The 13,402-nt window shown below is 37.9% G+C and overlaps 2 protein-coding genes across 5 annotated transcripts; both read right to left on the reverse strand.

Moving 5' to 3' along the window:
* Positions 1 to 563: 563 nt before the first annotated feature.
* Positions 564 to 5,457, reverse strand: LOC114454813 (cyclin-T2-like). Its single transcript, XM_028435587.1, has 4 exons — positions 5,325 to 5,457; positions 4,535 to 4,605; positions 3,349 to 4,447; positions 564 to 993 (listed from the first exon to the last, which is right to left on the reverse strand). The coding sequence occupies exons 3-4, from the start codon at positions 4,403 to 4,405 to the stop codon at positions 920 to 922; spliced, it is 1,131 nt and encodes a 376-aa protein (XP_028291388.1). The 5' UTR covers positions 4,406 to 4,447; positions 4,535 to 4,605; positions 5,325 to 5,457; the 3' UTR covers positions 564 to 919.
* On the reverse strand, positions 5,351 to 12,522 carry LOC114454814 (cyclin-T2-like). 4 transcript variants are annotated; one of them, XM_028435588.1, is made up of 7 exons: positions 12,323 to 12,522; positions 10,967 to 11,048; positions 10,445 to 10,573; positions 10,081 to 10,141; positions 8,639 to 8,701; positions 7,615 to 8,060; positions 5,351 to 5,488 (listed from the first exon to the last, which is right to left on the reverse strand). In XM_028435588.1, exons 1-6 carry the CDS (start codon positions 12,478 to 12,480, stop codon positions 7,981 to 7,983), a joined length of 573 nt encoding a protein of 190 aa, XP_028291389.1. In that variant the 5' UTR covers positions 12,481 to 12,522; the 3' UTR covers positions 5,351 to 5,488; positions 7,615 to 7,980. The 4 variants fall into 4 exon arrangements, with proteins under 4 accessions (XP_028291389.1, XP_028291390.1, XP_028291392.1 ...); XM_028435589.1 differs by lacking the exon at positions 8,639 to 8,701; XM_028435591.1 differs by lacking the exons at positions 8,639 to 8,701; positions 10,081 to 10,141.
* Positions 12,523 to 13,402: the final 880 nt, after the last annotated feature.

The raw sequence follows: 13,402 nt of genomic DNA on the forward strand, positions 1-13,402 counted from the left end.
TAACTGTTATTCTCCCACATTTATCTGAATGTGACACTAAGACGTGAGGAAGACAACCTTTGGCCTGGAGCTGTGGATCTTTTGGTAAGTGTTGATATGCCTATTATTAATGTAGTAACAGGCTGTAGATGTTAATAACAATCATTCACACCAACATAAAGTCTTTGTACATGTATATTTTTTATCTGGTGATACTTACAAGCAGCTGAACCTGAGTAGACAAGGTATATGGTTTTGTTTTGTTATTTTAACTCTTAACATACAAAAATGTATGTATATTCATCTTCTTTTCTCTCCTGTAAACAGCAAAATAAACAAACACTTCTCTTTAAGTCCCTTTGATGATAAAAACATTATCAGACGCATTATTGTTGTGGGTATAGAGAGGAATCAAAACTAAGTCTTTTTTTAAATCAAACTTTACCCTAAAAGGCATTTTTAAATGGAAAGTCAAAACTTAATCCATACAATCACAACAATGTGATTAAATTAAATTATTTGTTTTAAAACTAAAAAAGGGGAAGAAAAATACAAATAAATTGCACCATTCTTTCTTTCCTGTGTTTTTTTTTTTTTTTTTTGCAAATACCTGTTATTGTTTCATTTGGAGACGTGTTGGCCACACTTCAACCATAGCCCACCTCACACACACACACGTGCACACACATGCACGCTCCGAACAGCCCGATGATGGAGGAAGAATAACCAAAGCAGCGACAGATAGACGGAGACTGTAGTCACGGCAACAAACGTGAGTGAGGAAAGGTTTTCTCTCCTTCAGACTCGGCTTGTCTCTCAGTCAGTAAAGGGTTTGTTTTCCTAGGGCACTTATTAAAGGAAAGGGAGCACGGTCTGAGTCCGGGGGCAGTTTGTAGCCATGGTGTCAGTGTGCTGGCGTAGGGCCGTCTGTCAGGTGGAGTCAGTGTCTCTGCTCCCCCACCTCCTGTGGCGACTCGCTGTGAGGCGGGTACTGCTGGGAGGTCCGCAGCCCACCTACGGGCGACAGGTTTGAGAGGAAGAGAAACAAGGATAGGGAAGTAAGGGGGAGGTTAGCAAAAGAGCTGCAAGCCAGATGAGACACATCAGCAGTAGAGCTGGAAGGATATATGGGTGGAAGGAAAAAATCGATTAGACGATATATCGCGATATTTCACAGCTTGTTTATCGTATTGTCCAAATTTTTTAAATAAATTTTTTTTTAATTAAAAAAACTATTAAATTGCGCTAACATATGCATAGCACGTAAGGGTGTGCGATCTGACGACATTAAGATCGTTAAGGATTACAACATGACGACGATCTCCCAAATCACAGAGATCGTAGACCTGTCTGTAGTTCACATTTTAACCCTTGTGGTGCCGTGTCTGCATCGTGTCTGTGGTCCAAACACAGAACACCCAATGGTGCATGGACACAGAGTTAGCTGTGCTGCTTCCTCCGTGTTAGCGACTATCTGTTAAACTCCATTAGTTCTGAATGTTGAAGCACTGATGTTTGAGAACACTGCATGTGTTTCTCTTCTATAACTAACTCTGTCGCTGCGCTGTAGCAGAGAGCTGCTGCTGTAGCTAACGGGGCTGTTTCCACATTCTTAAAGAGTTAGTGTCCTGAATGTGATTTACTTTAAAAATTACTTTCAACAACTCAGAGCTGCCCTGAAAAAGCAACACTACATAATTTAATCACATTTCAGCCTTAATGAAGGAAAAAGTCAAAAGTGATACAAAACGTTATTGTGCTGCTAGTGATTAATAAAAGGGTCTTTGTGGCATTTTTCTTCACTGACTTTGACCATTGTTTTTCTTGTAAAACTATTGATAAAAAAAATAAATTAAGTTTATATCACCTATTGCCATTTTGAGGAAAAATATAGAGATGTGAATATTGGTCCATATCACCCAGGCCTAATGTAACCAAAGCAGTAACGTTTTATCTTGTAAAAGATATGATTGTCTAAACTGTGTGAAATGAGGTGTTCACACTGCTTAAAGCTTAAAGGATTTTATTAATGTGTTACCTCAATAACAAACAGAAATCACTAGACTGATATGATGCCTTGTTATGTAGCAAGTGATGCTAATGCTACACCACTTTAGTTAAAGTAAAAAGATTGTGTGTGACTAAAATAACTTGTCAGCCTTTTTGTTTGATGGTAATTGTACTAGGAACCAGTTTGATAAATTGCTTACATACAATTAAAAAAAAAATTGATAATTACCTTGTCCTAAATGATCTTTTATTCCTTTTTTCCATTTAGGGCGATGACTTTAAGTAGGTGATTTGGTTTGTTTTAATTGGTAAATAACCTTGAAATAGTCTAAATGATTTGAATGAAAAAAATCGTGATCGTAATTTCGCAGAGAAAAAAATTGTGATATTTTTCCCATATCGCCCACCCCTAATAGCATGTATACTCCCAGTCACGAGGTGTCAGTGAACGCACCATCAGACCTTGTTAAACTACATCACTCCTCAATGTATTTTAGATGGAAGATGATTGTACTTTATTTGGATAAAATATACTGGGCACTTTTATAGATATAAAAAAATAATAATTGAAGAACGTAAAAGGATCAGAATCTGTTGTAAAAGATAAAAAATTTACTTTCTTGAAAAATGTAATTTAACAGTTTGATAAACATACTACTTGTTTTTGATATTGATGCTAGAATTATATTTTCTTAATCTCGCAACTAAAAAAAAATTAATTGAGTGCCTAAACACGATTATATGTCCAGAAGCGCTTATGTGTTGAATGGGTTGTCGTTACGTGAAGAGACTAGATTACATTCAAATCAATGGAAATGACACAACCTCAAGTTATCTCCCCTCAAGACTTGCGTGATTTGAGCGACCAGGTCAAGCGCGACCGAGTCGCTCAAAGTTGAAAAACTTGAACACTTCGAGCGACAACTCCCCCGTCCTTCACTGTCTGTGGAGCAGAGGCAGCAGCCCATCCTTCACACTGTGAGACAGCTGCAGCGGAGGCTTCCTCAACTTACCGGGGCAAAATTAAAGCGGTTAACTCCTTGACTACTCCTTAACTACTTTCTGTGTGAACTCATCCTTTAGTAACAACGTAAGTTGATCATTTAAAAAAATGCGGCACTGTCTATGATAAGTGCTGTAAACGTACGGCTGGAGTGAGAAAGAAAAGAAGTGATCAGACCTCTCTCTCTCCCCGTCACTCGGCTCCGTACACACACACGTTCTATCTTGAATCTCGATATATTGCCCTGGCCTAGTAATTTGCATAGATTTTTCAGCATATATCCTTACATCCCAACAGAGCAGTGGAGGTGAGGAGCGAGGGAGGAAAGACGGGGAAAGGAGAAGAAGATGCGGTACCTGCAGCACCCGGGCCACCCTTGGCCACTTTGTTCATTTTGGAGCAAGACGATGACGATGATGAAGGGTGGTGGTTGTAGCCGACGTCGGCGTGCACCCTCTTACGCGTTGACGACGAGGCTCCTGAAGACACGAGTAGCGAGGAAGATCCGTCCATGTGGCCCCGGATGAGCTGACCTAGACTTCCGGCTGGTCCCTCGAAGCCTCCCCCTCGGCCGTTCCCACTGTTGGCGTGGCTGTGCTTGTGGTGGCGATTGTGGTGTTTTTCTCTGCTCACCAGAGGACTGGAATGTTTGCTCTTGTTGTTGTTAGCGGCTGCGATGCTCTCGTCTGACGAGCTGTGGCGTTCTGACGAAGACAACTTGATCTTCATCTTGAGCTCGTCTTTGCTGAGTCCGCTTTTATCCAGCTGGGAGCTGCTGCTGCTGCTGCTCGGAACGGCCACGTGGAATTTAGGCGTTCCTTTTTCCCGCCGTTTGTCGTGACTCGATGATAACGAGGGGACTTTGATTTTCATGGGCGAGGCGGTGGTGGTTGTGGGTGCATAGGTGAACGAGGACGACAACGCGTCGCCGTCTCCTCCATGTTGCTCGTGCCGTCGTTTCTGCGCTGAAACGGAAAGCTCTGCGACGTGTTTCTCCCTGTATTTATCTAAGGAAAGTTTCTGTGGTGTGGAAGGCTGTGACGTAGGGTAAGAAAACTGAGGTTGCTGATTCAGTTTTCCTTTTCCTTCTTGTTTGATTGGAATCAAATCCATTTTCTCAGTCTTAATGGGCGTGTGCTGGATTAACGAGGAGGTGAAGGTTTGGGAGGAAAGCGCGTCATGAAGGGGGATGCTGATTGGTTCTTGCTTCATGGAGACCAATGAGTATGCAGCCTGGCTCTGACTCCCTTGGGGCCATTCGCTACTGCTAGATGGGTTGTAGGTCCCGGGCAGGGGGACGGGGAAGGCTGCGGCTGCTTTGGAGAAGCTGGGGTTGGAAGATGAAATCCCAGGAATAGAAACGTCTCCTTGGTCCTGCAGCATCGATGGCTCAGAGAAAGAGTTGTCCGTCATGTTGGAGTTTTCAGACTTGGGCTTTTTGGCCGCTTGCGTTGCCTTGAAGACAAAAGACTTTAGCACCCCAGTATCACCAAATCTCTAGTAAATTAGAGCTCTATGCTAAACAAATACGACGTAGCTCACCCTCCAGTTGCGTATTCTTTTTAGTCGACTCGGCGTCTTCTCGAGGATCTGCAGAAACTCGTGGGTGAGCTCTGAAAAGATGTAGAACAAAGGGAAGACACTGTTACGACAGCGGGGGCCAAAAGATGTGATCTGATCCAAGGGTCACATTAGGAACATTCATGCTAGCATTTAGAATAATGACCAATCACAGCAGTAATACAGGAAAAATCAAAGAGTTTGGTCTGTTGTAGTCGTTTTTTTGTTGTCATTATGTATTTGTGTTGTATAAGTCATTTTGAGTTTTTTCCTGTTATTTTGGATTTGTTTGTGTGTGTTATGAGTCATTTTGTGATTTTTAGAGTCATTTGTGTGTAGTGGTTATTTTGTCATTAGTCATCACCACTTGCCCATGCCTTATATATGAAAAAAAAGCAAAAAGAACAAATAGTTTTGTATGATATTGCCATCTTTCTGTGTGATGATGTGGGTTTTTGGTGTCATTTTGTCATCATATTGTGTATTTTTATTGTCTTGTATGTTTTTAGTCATTTTGTGTGTTTTTTTCCTGTCATTTTCAGTTTGTTTTGTCTAATTTTGGAATCATTTTTGTGCATATGTCATCATTTAGTAAATTTCCCTGCCATTTCTTATATATATATATATATATATACACTCATTTTGGTAGTGCATTTTCCTGTAATATTGGGTGCTTTTTTGCACATTTACTTTTTCACACAACACGTGTGTTGAAAAGAAACCTGAAACAATTACTGACATTAATATTAAGTTATGGGGATTTGTCTCTCACCGTCTAGCAGTTCCAGGGTGACGGAGCGGTCCACGTACTCCCACCAGTGTTTCCCATCAGTGGAGACTGGGATCTCCCAGTTGGACCATTTGCAGGCCAGGTGGATGCAAACGCAGGCGATCACCGTGGGCTTGTACTGGAGGCAGAAGGTAGTGAGGTGTAGGCTGGGAGGGGCGTGGCCAATGTGTAAAGGTTTGATGTGTAGAGTCAGTCCCACATGTAGAAAGAACAGAGAAACACAGAAGGAGCAGACAGCATTAACTTCCTGTTGGAGAATGCCAAAGTAAAACTATATGTTAACAACAAACACTGGCTACCTTAAAGGAATAGAGACTAAAAATCTACTTTAAAACAAGCCATATAACAGCTGAATCATCAAAAAGCTCTCCATGAATCAACCGTCAACACCAGATCAAAACAAGGATAAAAAACAGTATTTTGTTTCCATAAAAATATTAATGAGTCGTTTAAAGTTGTCTTGTCATCAAAGATGAACAAAATACAGATTTAAAACAAGTATCAAATAGTCAAACAATGACATTTGTATCCAAGTAAATCAAAATTGCACTCAGGAATCAAAATAGACACCATCACTGTGGCATTTAAATTAAAATTTTGGCAATTATTTGGCATCAAAAATTTTAAATTGTGCAAAAAATCTATTAAGTTAAAAATAAAAATACAAAAAATTACAATGTCTGGAGTCTGTCTGACTATCCACTAAAAGAATGAATATTTTTGAATATTTATATATATTTTTCAATCATTGAAATGTTTGGTTGACATTTTCTTATTAATTTTCAATCAAAATGAATGTGAAAAAACTGAGAACCTAATTCTAAAAACACATTTAGCACCATGAGCGCCAGCATCCAGACATTGTCATGTGAACCTGTTGAACATAGATTAAAAATACAACAATGCTGATTATTTACAAGTCGTGATGGACATTTTTTTCCTCTGAAGTAGACACGAACCTGGAAAAGATCTCCACAATATTCTAACTATCAATGAAAATAAATGACCATTAGATTGTAGGGGAATATAGAAATGCTATGTGTTCGATCATAGACACGTTCATATTGTGAAAACTGTTATAAAATCTAAAGAATTAGAAAATGTTAAATCTAACCAGAATGCAGACAAAATAATGCAAAGTTAAAGTGAACTTCAAGTGTTCAAGATGATCAAAGACACATTACTAATTAATAGAGGTGGGACTTGATGAAAAAAATGTATCTAATAAATTAGAGATTTTGTAATTAATTATCTAAATCAATCGCATAACAATATTTGACACGAGAAGCAACGTTTTCAATTTTAAATGGATTTTTGGTACATGACTGAATCAATAAACACAATAAATGAGTGCCAACATAATTTGTAAATTCAATTAAGCTATATTCATGCTTTTCCTGATTTTTAACATCACTTAGTCCAGAACATTCCTGAGAAGTGGAAACTCAACAGTGGAAAATAGTTGAATATCTGTGGCATGAAATAAACAGCAACTGAAAAAGCTCAGAGTTCTCGCCTGCTCGGACGCTCCCGTGTTCACCTGAGGACCCCTGCAGCTACTTAGCTGCCCCTGATGCTGCCTGTGTGCAACATCCGCTTCGTAACCCATAATCACCATCCAATAAAAACAGTGCATTTTTAATCAGACGCAACGGCACATGAAGCTAATCGTCATGTTTATTACTCGCAGCGGATCATTCTAGATGCGCACGCACAGATGTGAATGGTGTCTGGTTGAAATGTGTTCGAACATAAAGAGACATCGGCTTCATTTGAGTCGGACAGTTTGTGCCGTGTTCTGTCGGGCTAGGGTCTTTTTTTTTTCAGCTCTACTGTGTGCATCCTCTGCTTTGTAACCCATAATCACCGTCCAATATAAACAGTGTTCTTCATAATCTCAAAAACAAACTGAATAAATGAATCGATACATTTAAAATTAATGAGTTGGGGGGGGGGGGGGGTAACTACCATGCGTTGGGTAACGCCCACAAAACACAGCAACTATTTCTCCTCAAGTTCTCCCATTTCTTGTGTTGTGATTGTGCATCAGTAGTATGGGTATACCGGGAACTCACGTAATGAGAGGCGCTGTTTGGAATTAAAATAATATTTTAGTGCGTTATTTTTTGGTAATTAAATAATCGCAATTAATGCGATAAAGTCCCAGCACTACTAATCAATAATTAATAACATTTCTTCAACAAAAAAAAGCAGTACAAACAAATAAGTGTATGAGAACAAAAATACAAAATAAATAATCAGTGGTACTTACCGAAAACAGCTCTACGAGAAATGTTTACATCTGTGAAATCTTTAGCAGCTACTCAGGCTACCAGAGCGTCTTTTCTTTTAGAATTTATGCACTTTTTCGCAACCAAACAAACACGTGGCTTTTCAAGCGCACCACTACACTTCGCATTTTGCATTCAACCCATCCGTGCCAACACATGGACCCTTGTACAATACACCGCACTGCGGCTGGGGCTGGTAACGCTACGAGCCACCGCGTCCACCTGCCTCTGATGAAGAGGAGGGGAGCTCAGGGGGAGGGGCCAAGCGTCCCAACCACCACCAGCGCAACTAGGGCCCGTTGGACACTGAGAGGGTACCCTGCATTACAGGAAGCTATGGTGTGCAGTCAAAGTGCAACAAAGGAGGGGCAGGATAACAACCTGTTGGTAGCCATGAAATAGGAAGTCTGTGCCAGATCCTTGCTTGCTGCAAGAGAGAAAAAAAGGAAGAGAAAATCACAAGAAACCTCATTAGAAGTCCTTCAAACCACAAAATATGTTTATCATGATTTACAGCTCAACATTTACCATTGGTTATGCATTTTATACAACACTTATTGAGCCAAGACAAGACCTGCAAATTAAAAACGGGAAGGAAACACTTTCAGGAAATCTGGTGGGAAAACTCGACACATTTTGGTTCCTTTTAAGATAAGAGCTTCACTATGCTAAAACAATAGCATATAAATTGCTAACTTTACTGTGATATCAACAAGTCAAAAACAATTGAGGATAGCCCAGGGAATTTCATTCAAAATACTTTTTATTTTTGGGAAAGAACAAACCTCAGTCTTGGCCCAATCAGTGTCTGGCAAATGTTGTCATTTTACCTTTATGGCATTCAATCAATCAATTTAAAAAAAAAAAAAAGGAAAATGGAAAGAATAGATTATGTGGCTGAGATAGAATTTAACCACTAAGACTTCATCCCCCCCATGCCCACCCATGTCTGTGGTGGGACAAACAAGAGTAGAGGGCACAAAGAGCAAAGAAGGAAGCCTCTACCTCGCACTAGCTGGGAACATTTCACCACATCAGTGTGTGGGTGATCAATAGTAATTTCAAAGCCTGGAACAAAATACACGACAGGTGAGTTCAACACAGACACAGTTGGTAGGTGACATGTCATTCTGAGGTTGGACTAAAGGACCATTTAGTCAGTTATAGACGTCTGAATATGTGATGTGCGATACTCGTAATTTACATGCAATATCTACATCAGGGGTTCTCAATCTTAGGGTAGTGACACACTGGGAGGGGGTCGTCAGATACATTTAGGGAACTAAGAACATTTTCTGAACAATTTGAGCCCATTTTTGCTTATTTTTCTTCAACTCCACAAAACTGGCCACATTTTAACCTATTTTCATTGCTTTTTCTTACCATATTTTTTGCTCCATTTAATGAATTTTTGCGACATTATTCCCAATTTTGCCACTTCTCCAAATTCCGATGCCTTTTCTGCACATTTTTTCCGATTTCAAGACATTTTCAGCACTTATGAACCCTTTTCACTACTTTTACACCTAATTTCGCATATGTTGACCCATGAAATATGATGAATCACTTTTAACCTCGTCATCATACTTCATGCTTATTATTAGTTTTTTTTGCCGATTTAACCACAGTCACGATTTGTCATGAGCCTTATTTGCCAGTTTAAACTAATTGTTCCTACTTTTTTTTAATTACATTGCACTTTATTTTCATAAAACATACTGGACACTTTTATAGATGTAGGTGGTTAATTTTTTTATTAACAATTTAAAAACTTATCAGAATCTGTTGTAGAAGCAAAAGTTAAACTTTTTTGAAAAATGTAATTTGACAGTCTGATAAACATACCATTAGTTTCTGATATTTGTACTTGAATTACAGTTACCATTATGTTTTTTTAAAAATCAAATAAATAGCATTTCATACCATTTAGCACTTGTAAAGGCAAGATTTATAATTATTGATATTGCAATATATCAGGATGTAGATTGTATGGTTTAGTATTGATATATATATATATATTTTTTTATGGTGAATTCGTAAAGAATCTGCACATCACAGTTCAGAAGTGAAATTTAGAAAATATTAACATTAATTACGATTAATACTGAATTGTAAGTGATGAAATATTTCCACCACATACAGTTGGGACAAGTTATTGTGGAATTTACCCATCCCATAATTGTATTAATGACATGTTTGTTATTATCGCTGTCAAAAAGAAAGACATGTCACCTTTACAAGATTCATGGACAATTGCATTTTTTGAAGGTATCCACACTAAAGATAACAAAGAGGTTTCAGTTGACAAGAAGCTGCAATAAAAACAAAACAAACAAAAAACAGTAATGATCAATAGCAATGCTCCCGTATTATTAATGTTTAACCAGTTACACTTAATGATAAATTTAAGCGCTCTCAAGCCATCCACTCCAGTCACCACTACTTACCCAGGGTCTGCAGCACTATGGATTCAAGTATCACCAGCTCTTGAGCTTGCTGGAGGTATGCCTGAAGTTTGATAGACAGTCATTACAACACAATTGTAATGAGTCTATTACTCTAACCCCCCTAACATCTGATGATTGTAATAAAAAAGGCTCATTTTACCATTAGGGCAAGCCTTTGTCAGGTGCCAGTGTTGGTTATACACCAATAAGTGACCACCAGAGGGGCCAAACTAATACAAGACCCTTTGAAGCGGGGCAAGGGAACTAGCGTAGTAACACCACTAGTGTTATAATCCACAGCAAAAACCATCAACCACTGAGACAAAGTGGAAGTTAAAAAGTAAGGATTGGTACACAGACTTACGTTACTCTTAGTGTCTAAAGGTGATTCTTGTGGATTGAGGCAAGCATGTGCAACTTTTATCACATGCTCCAGTTTCCGGGGTTGCTCCTCCACTTTTGCCGCCAAGAATAAGGTCGTAGGAGATATTATCTAGGAGTAGAAGACAATAAAAATAAACAAACCACACAATTTATCCTGTGCAGAAAGGAATACACAAAACATAAAAAACATGAATACAAAAATATTTTAACAATAACAATAAACCAATAAGCTAGATACGAGAAGAGATTAGGTAATTAGTATGGTGGATGATAAATTATCTAACAAAATAATTCACAGCAACAGACAGACATAAAAAAAATGCACTGGAAGATTTTAACAGTCCAAGTCATAGGTAACAGGAAAAATTAATTAAAAAAAAAAATTATAGTATTTAAAAATAATAATAAATAGTAAAGTAGATACATTAGTGCAACTGAAGACAGAAAACATGTTTTTGAACTTTTAGTAGCAGAGTACATTCAGGTATTAAAAAATACTTACATTCCTGTGAAATTTGGTGAAAGAGTGGTTCATATAGAATCTATGCATGTAAACAATTGCTGTATTTATTGTCAATTGCGATCTGAAAAAGCAAAGTGAAGGAAACATACTGTTTGTTGATGTACATCCTATCACTAACACACAGAACAGCACAGAATATTAATAAAATTGTGTAATATGTATAAAACAACAATTTTAACCAAAAGAAGAACAGGATTTGGCACCAAACGTGAACATTTGATCGAGACTTTAATTTTATTGTTGATTTTCAGAATCAGAATCAACTTTATTGACCAAGAGTGTATGAATACACGAGGAATTTGTCTTGGTGACCTGTGCTCTCTCAGATAGTGTAACATTAAATAATAACAATCAACTAGAATAAAGAAAAATAAATAAAAAAAGAAGTATAAACATAAATATAAGAGTAGCTAGACTAATATGCGCAAACTAAATAAAATAACAATAATAATAATGAAATAAAATAAAAATACAATAATAATAATAAGATAATAGTGCAGTAGTGCAGGTGAACATTTAAATGAAAATATTATGTCCATGAACATTCACAGTGACAGGTTGATCCAGGGTTGTTATGTTTAGTTTTTAAGCTTCTTTTGGATTTGCCTGTAAATAAAATAAAATGTAATGATAGTCCATGTAATAGTTAACAGGAAGAATTATTTAAAAAAAACAGTATTTAAAAATAATAAATAGTAAAGTAGATAGTCGTGTTCTTTGAACTTTTAGTAGAAGATAATTTAAAAAAAAACCAAAACATTGATACTTGTAATTAAAAACAAAATTATTGTTTAAAAATACAATTTCGACCAAAAGAAAAACAGAATTTAGCACCAAATGTGAAAATTCGAGTGAAACATTTTGCTGCTTTTATTGTTGATTTTCACGCTTCTTTGGAACTTGTCTGCAATTAAAATAAAATGTAACGATTTAAGCTGAATATATAGCATGAGTAACAGTTGCAGTACACAAATGAGTATATTCAATTAGCGAGCTAAATGATAAAAACAGTTGAAAGTTTATAAGCCGCGGGAAGCTGCTATCTGTAGCTATTAGCTAAGGCCTTTAGCGTGCTAGTGTCTTAACGCCCTAGCTAGCACACTATTTAGCTAAGAGGAAAATAAGGCTATAACACCACAACTTCACATATAGTTATACGAGTGTAGTAACACTACCATTATCAGAACACATGGGTGAATAAGGTAATAGCACAGCTGCAGGATAATACTCTCTGCACTGAGCTAAAAGTGACCGCATAGCAGGCTTAGCCTAGCATAGCTAGCATCATGTCGGCTTGAAGCGAGCGGACTCATAAGTTTGTTTATAAAAGGATACACGTTGAGCCTCTGGCCCATGTCTTGGATCAGATTGGCGGCTTGCTGTCGGTAGGAGAGCTCACGGTCCGGTTCGACCCCGCACCGGCGGGATGGCGTGCTTTCCAGTTGCTCCCGTGTGAAAAACCATTTTGACGAAGGCCCCCGGGTCGCCGCCATTACTCCGGAACGATCGTCTGGGCGTCGAGAGAGCGGAAAGGACGTCAGGACAGCGCATGCGCGTAGGGGAGCCGTCTTCTTCGGGGGTTACTGCAGTGGTGGAGGGGAGCTTTGTAGCTGTGGTTGCTAACGTCATGTTGCTGCTTGTATTCTTTTATTTTGTGCAGTAGTGAGTCACTACAATCCACATATAGTTTCCCTACTATGTCTGCTCCTAAACACAACATCCTTCACCTTCCTTTATTCTCATTAACCTTTATTTGGACACAAAAACCACATTGAACTGACCAAGTGTCCTGGTTAATGTAAGGTCCCACTAATGTTTATTATTTTACAGGGTGTGTGACCCACTGAGTCTGCACATTGTTACATAACGTTTCCTTGTTATAAATGCAGTGAAATACATAACATTTCCCCACTGAGGGATCAATAATGCTACTCTATGATCATTAACTACTGCTAGCTTTTATCACACACAAAAATATGATTCACTTTAGCATTTAATATCTAACCAATCTAAACATTATTATAGTTTTTGCTTATATTTTTTTGTCATTTTGTGTAATTTTCATCATTTGGTTGTTGCTGGAGTGTTCTTGGTATCATTTAGTAAAATCTTGTATGTGTTTTTGTTTTGTTTTTTGTAGATTTTTCTGTCATTTTGTGTGTTTTGTTTTAGTGTTTTTTTTGTTGCTTGATTTATGTTCTTCTTGCACTTTGTTTGTTTTAGTTCCCGCTTTGTGTATTTTAATTTCATTTAGTATATTTTTCTGTTATTTTGTCTATTTTTAGTAATCTTGTGTATTTTTCCACCTTTTTTAAGCGTTTACATTGGGGGGTGCCAGTGGCCCATATCTGAACTACTGTATGTGCATGTCTACCTTTTCCTTTATTATAATATACAGTTACCTTCCTATAACTC

The sequence above is a fragment of the Gouania willdenowi genome, chromosome 21 (genome assembly GCF_900634775.1).
Source record: "Gouania willdenowi chromosome 21, fGouWil2.1, whole genome shotgun sequence".
NCBI classification, from domain to species: Eukaryota; Metazoa; Chordata; class Actinopteri; order Blenniiformes; family Gobiesocidae; genus Gouania; species Gouania willdenowi.

Bases quoted from the DNA above. Each gene is read 5' to 3' on its own strand.
- LOC114454813 (XM_028435587.1), bottom strand. From the start codon at position 4,405: ATGACGGACAACTCTTTCTCTGAGCCATCGATGCTGCAGGACCAAGGA. The intron at 994-3,348 runs GTACCGCATCTT...TGTCGCCCGTAG, and splicing joins GGGTGGCCCGGGTGCTGCAG to GTGGGCTGCGGACCTCCCAG.
- LOC114454814 (XM_028435588.1), bottom strand. From the start codon at position 12,480: ATGGCGGCGACCCGGGGGCCTTCGTCAAAATGGTTTTTCACACGGGAG. The intron at 11,049-12,322 runs GTATCCTTTTAT...TTGCTTTTTCAG, and splicing joins ATGGGCCAGAGGCTCAACGT to ATCGCAATTGACAATAAATA. The intron at 8,702-10,080 runs GTAAGTAGTGGT...ATTTTGTTCCAG, and splicing joins CATAGTGCTGCAGACCCTGG to GCTTTGAAATTACTATTGAT.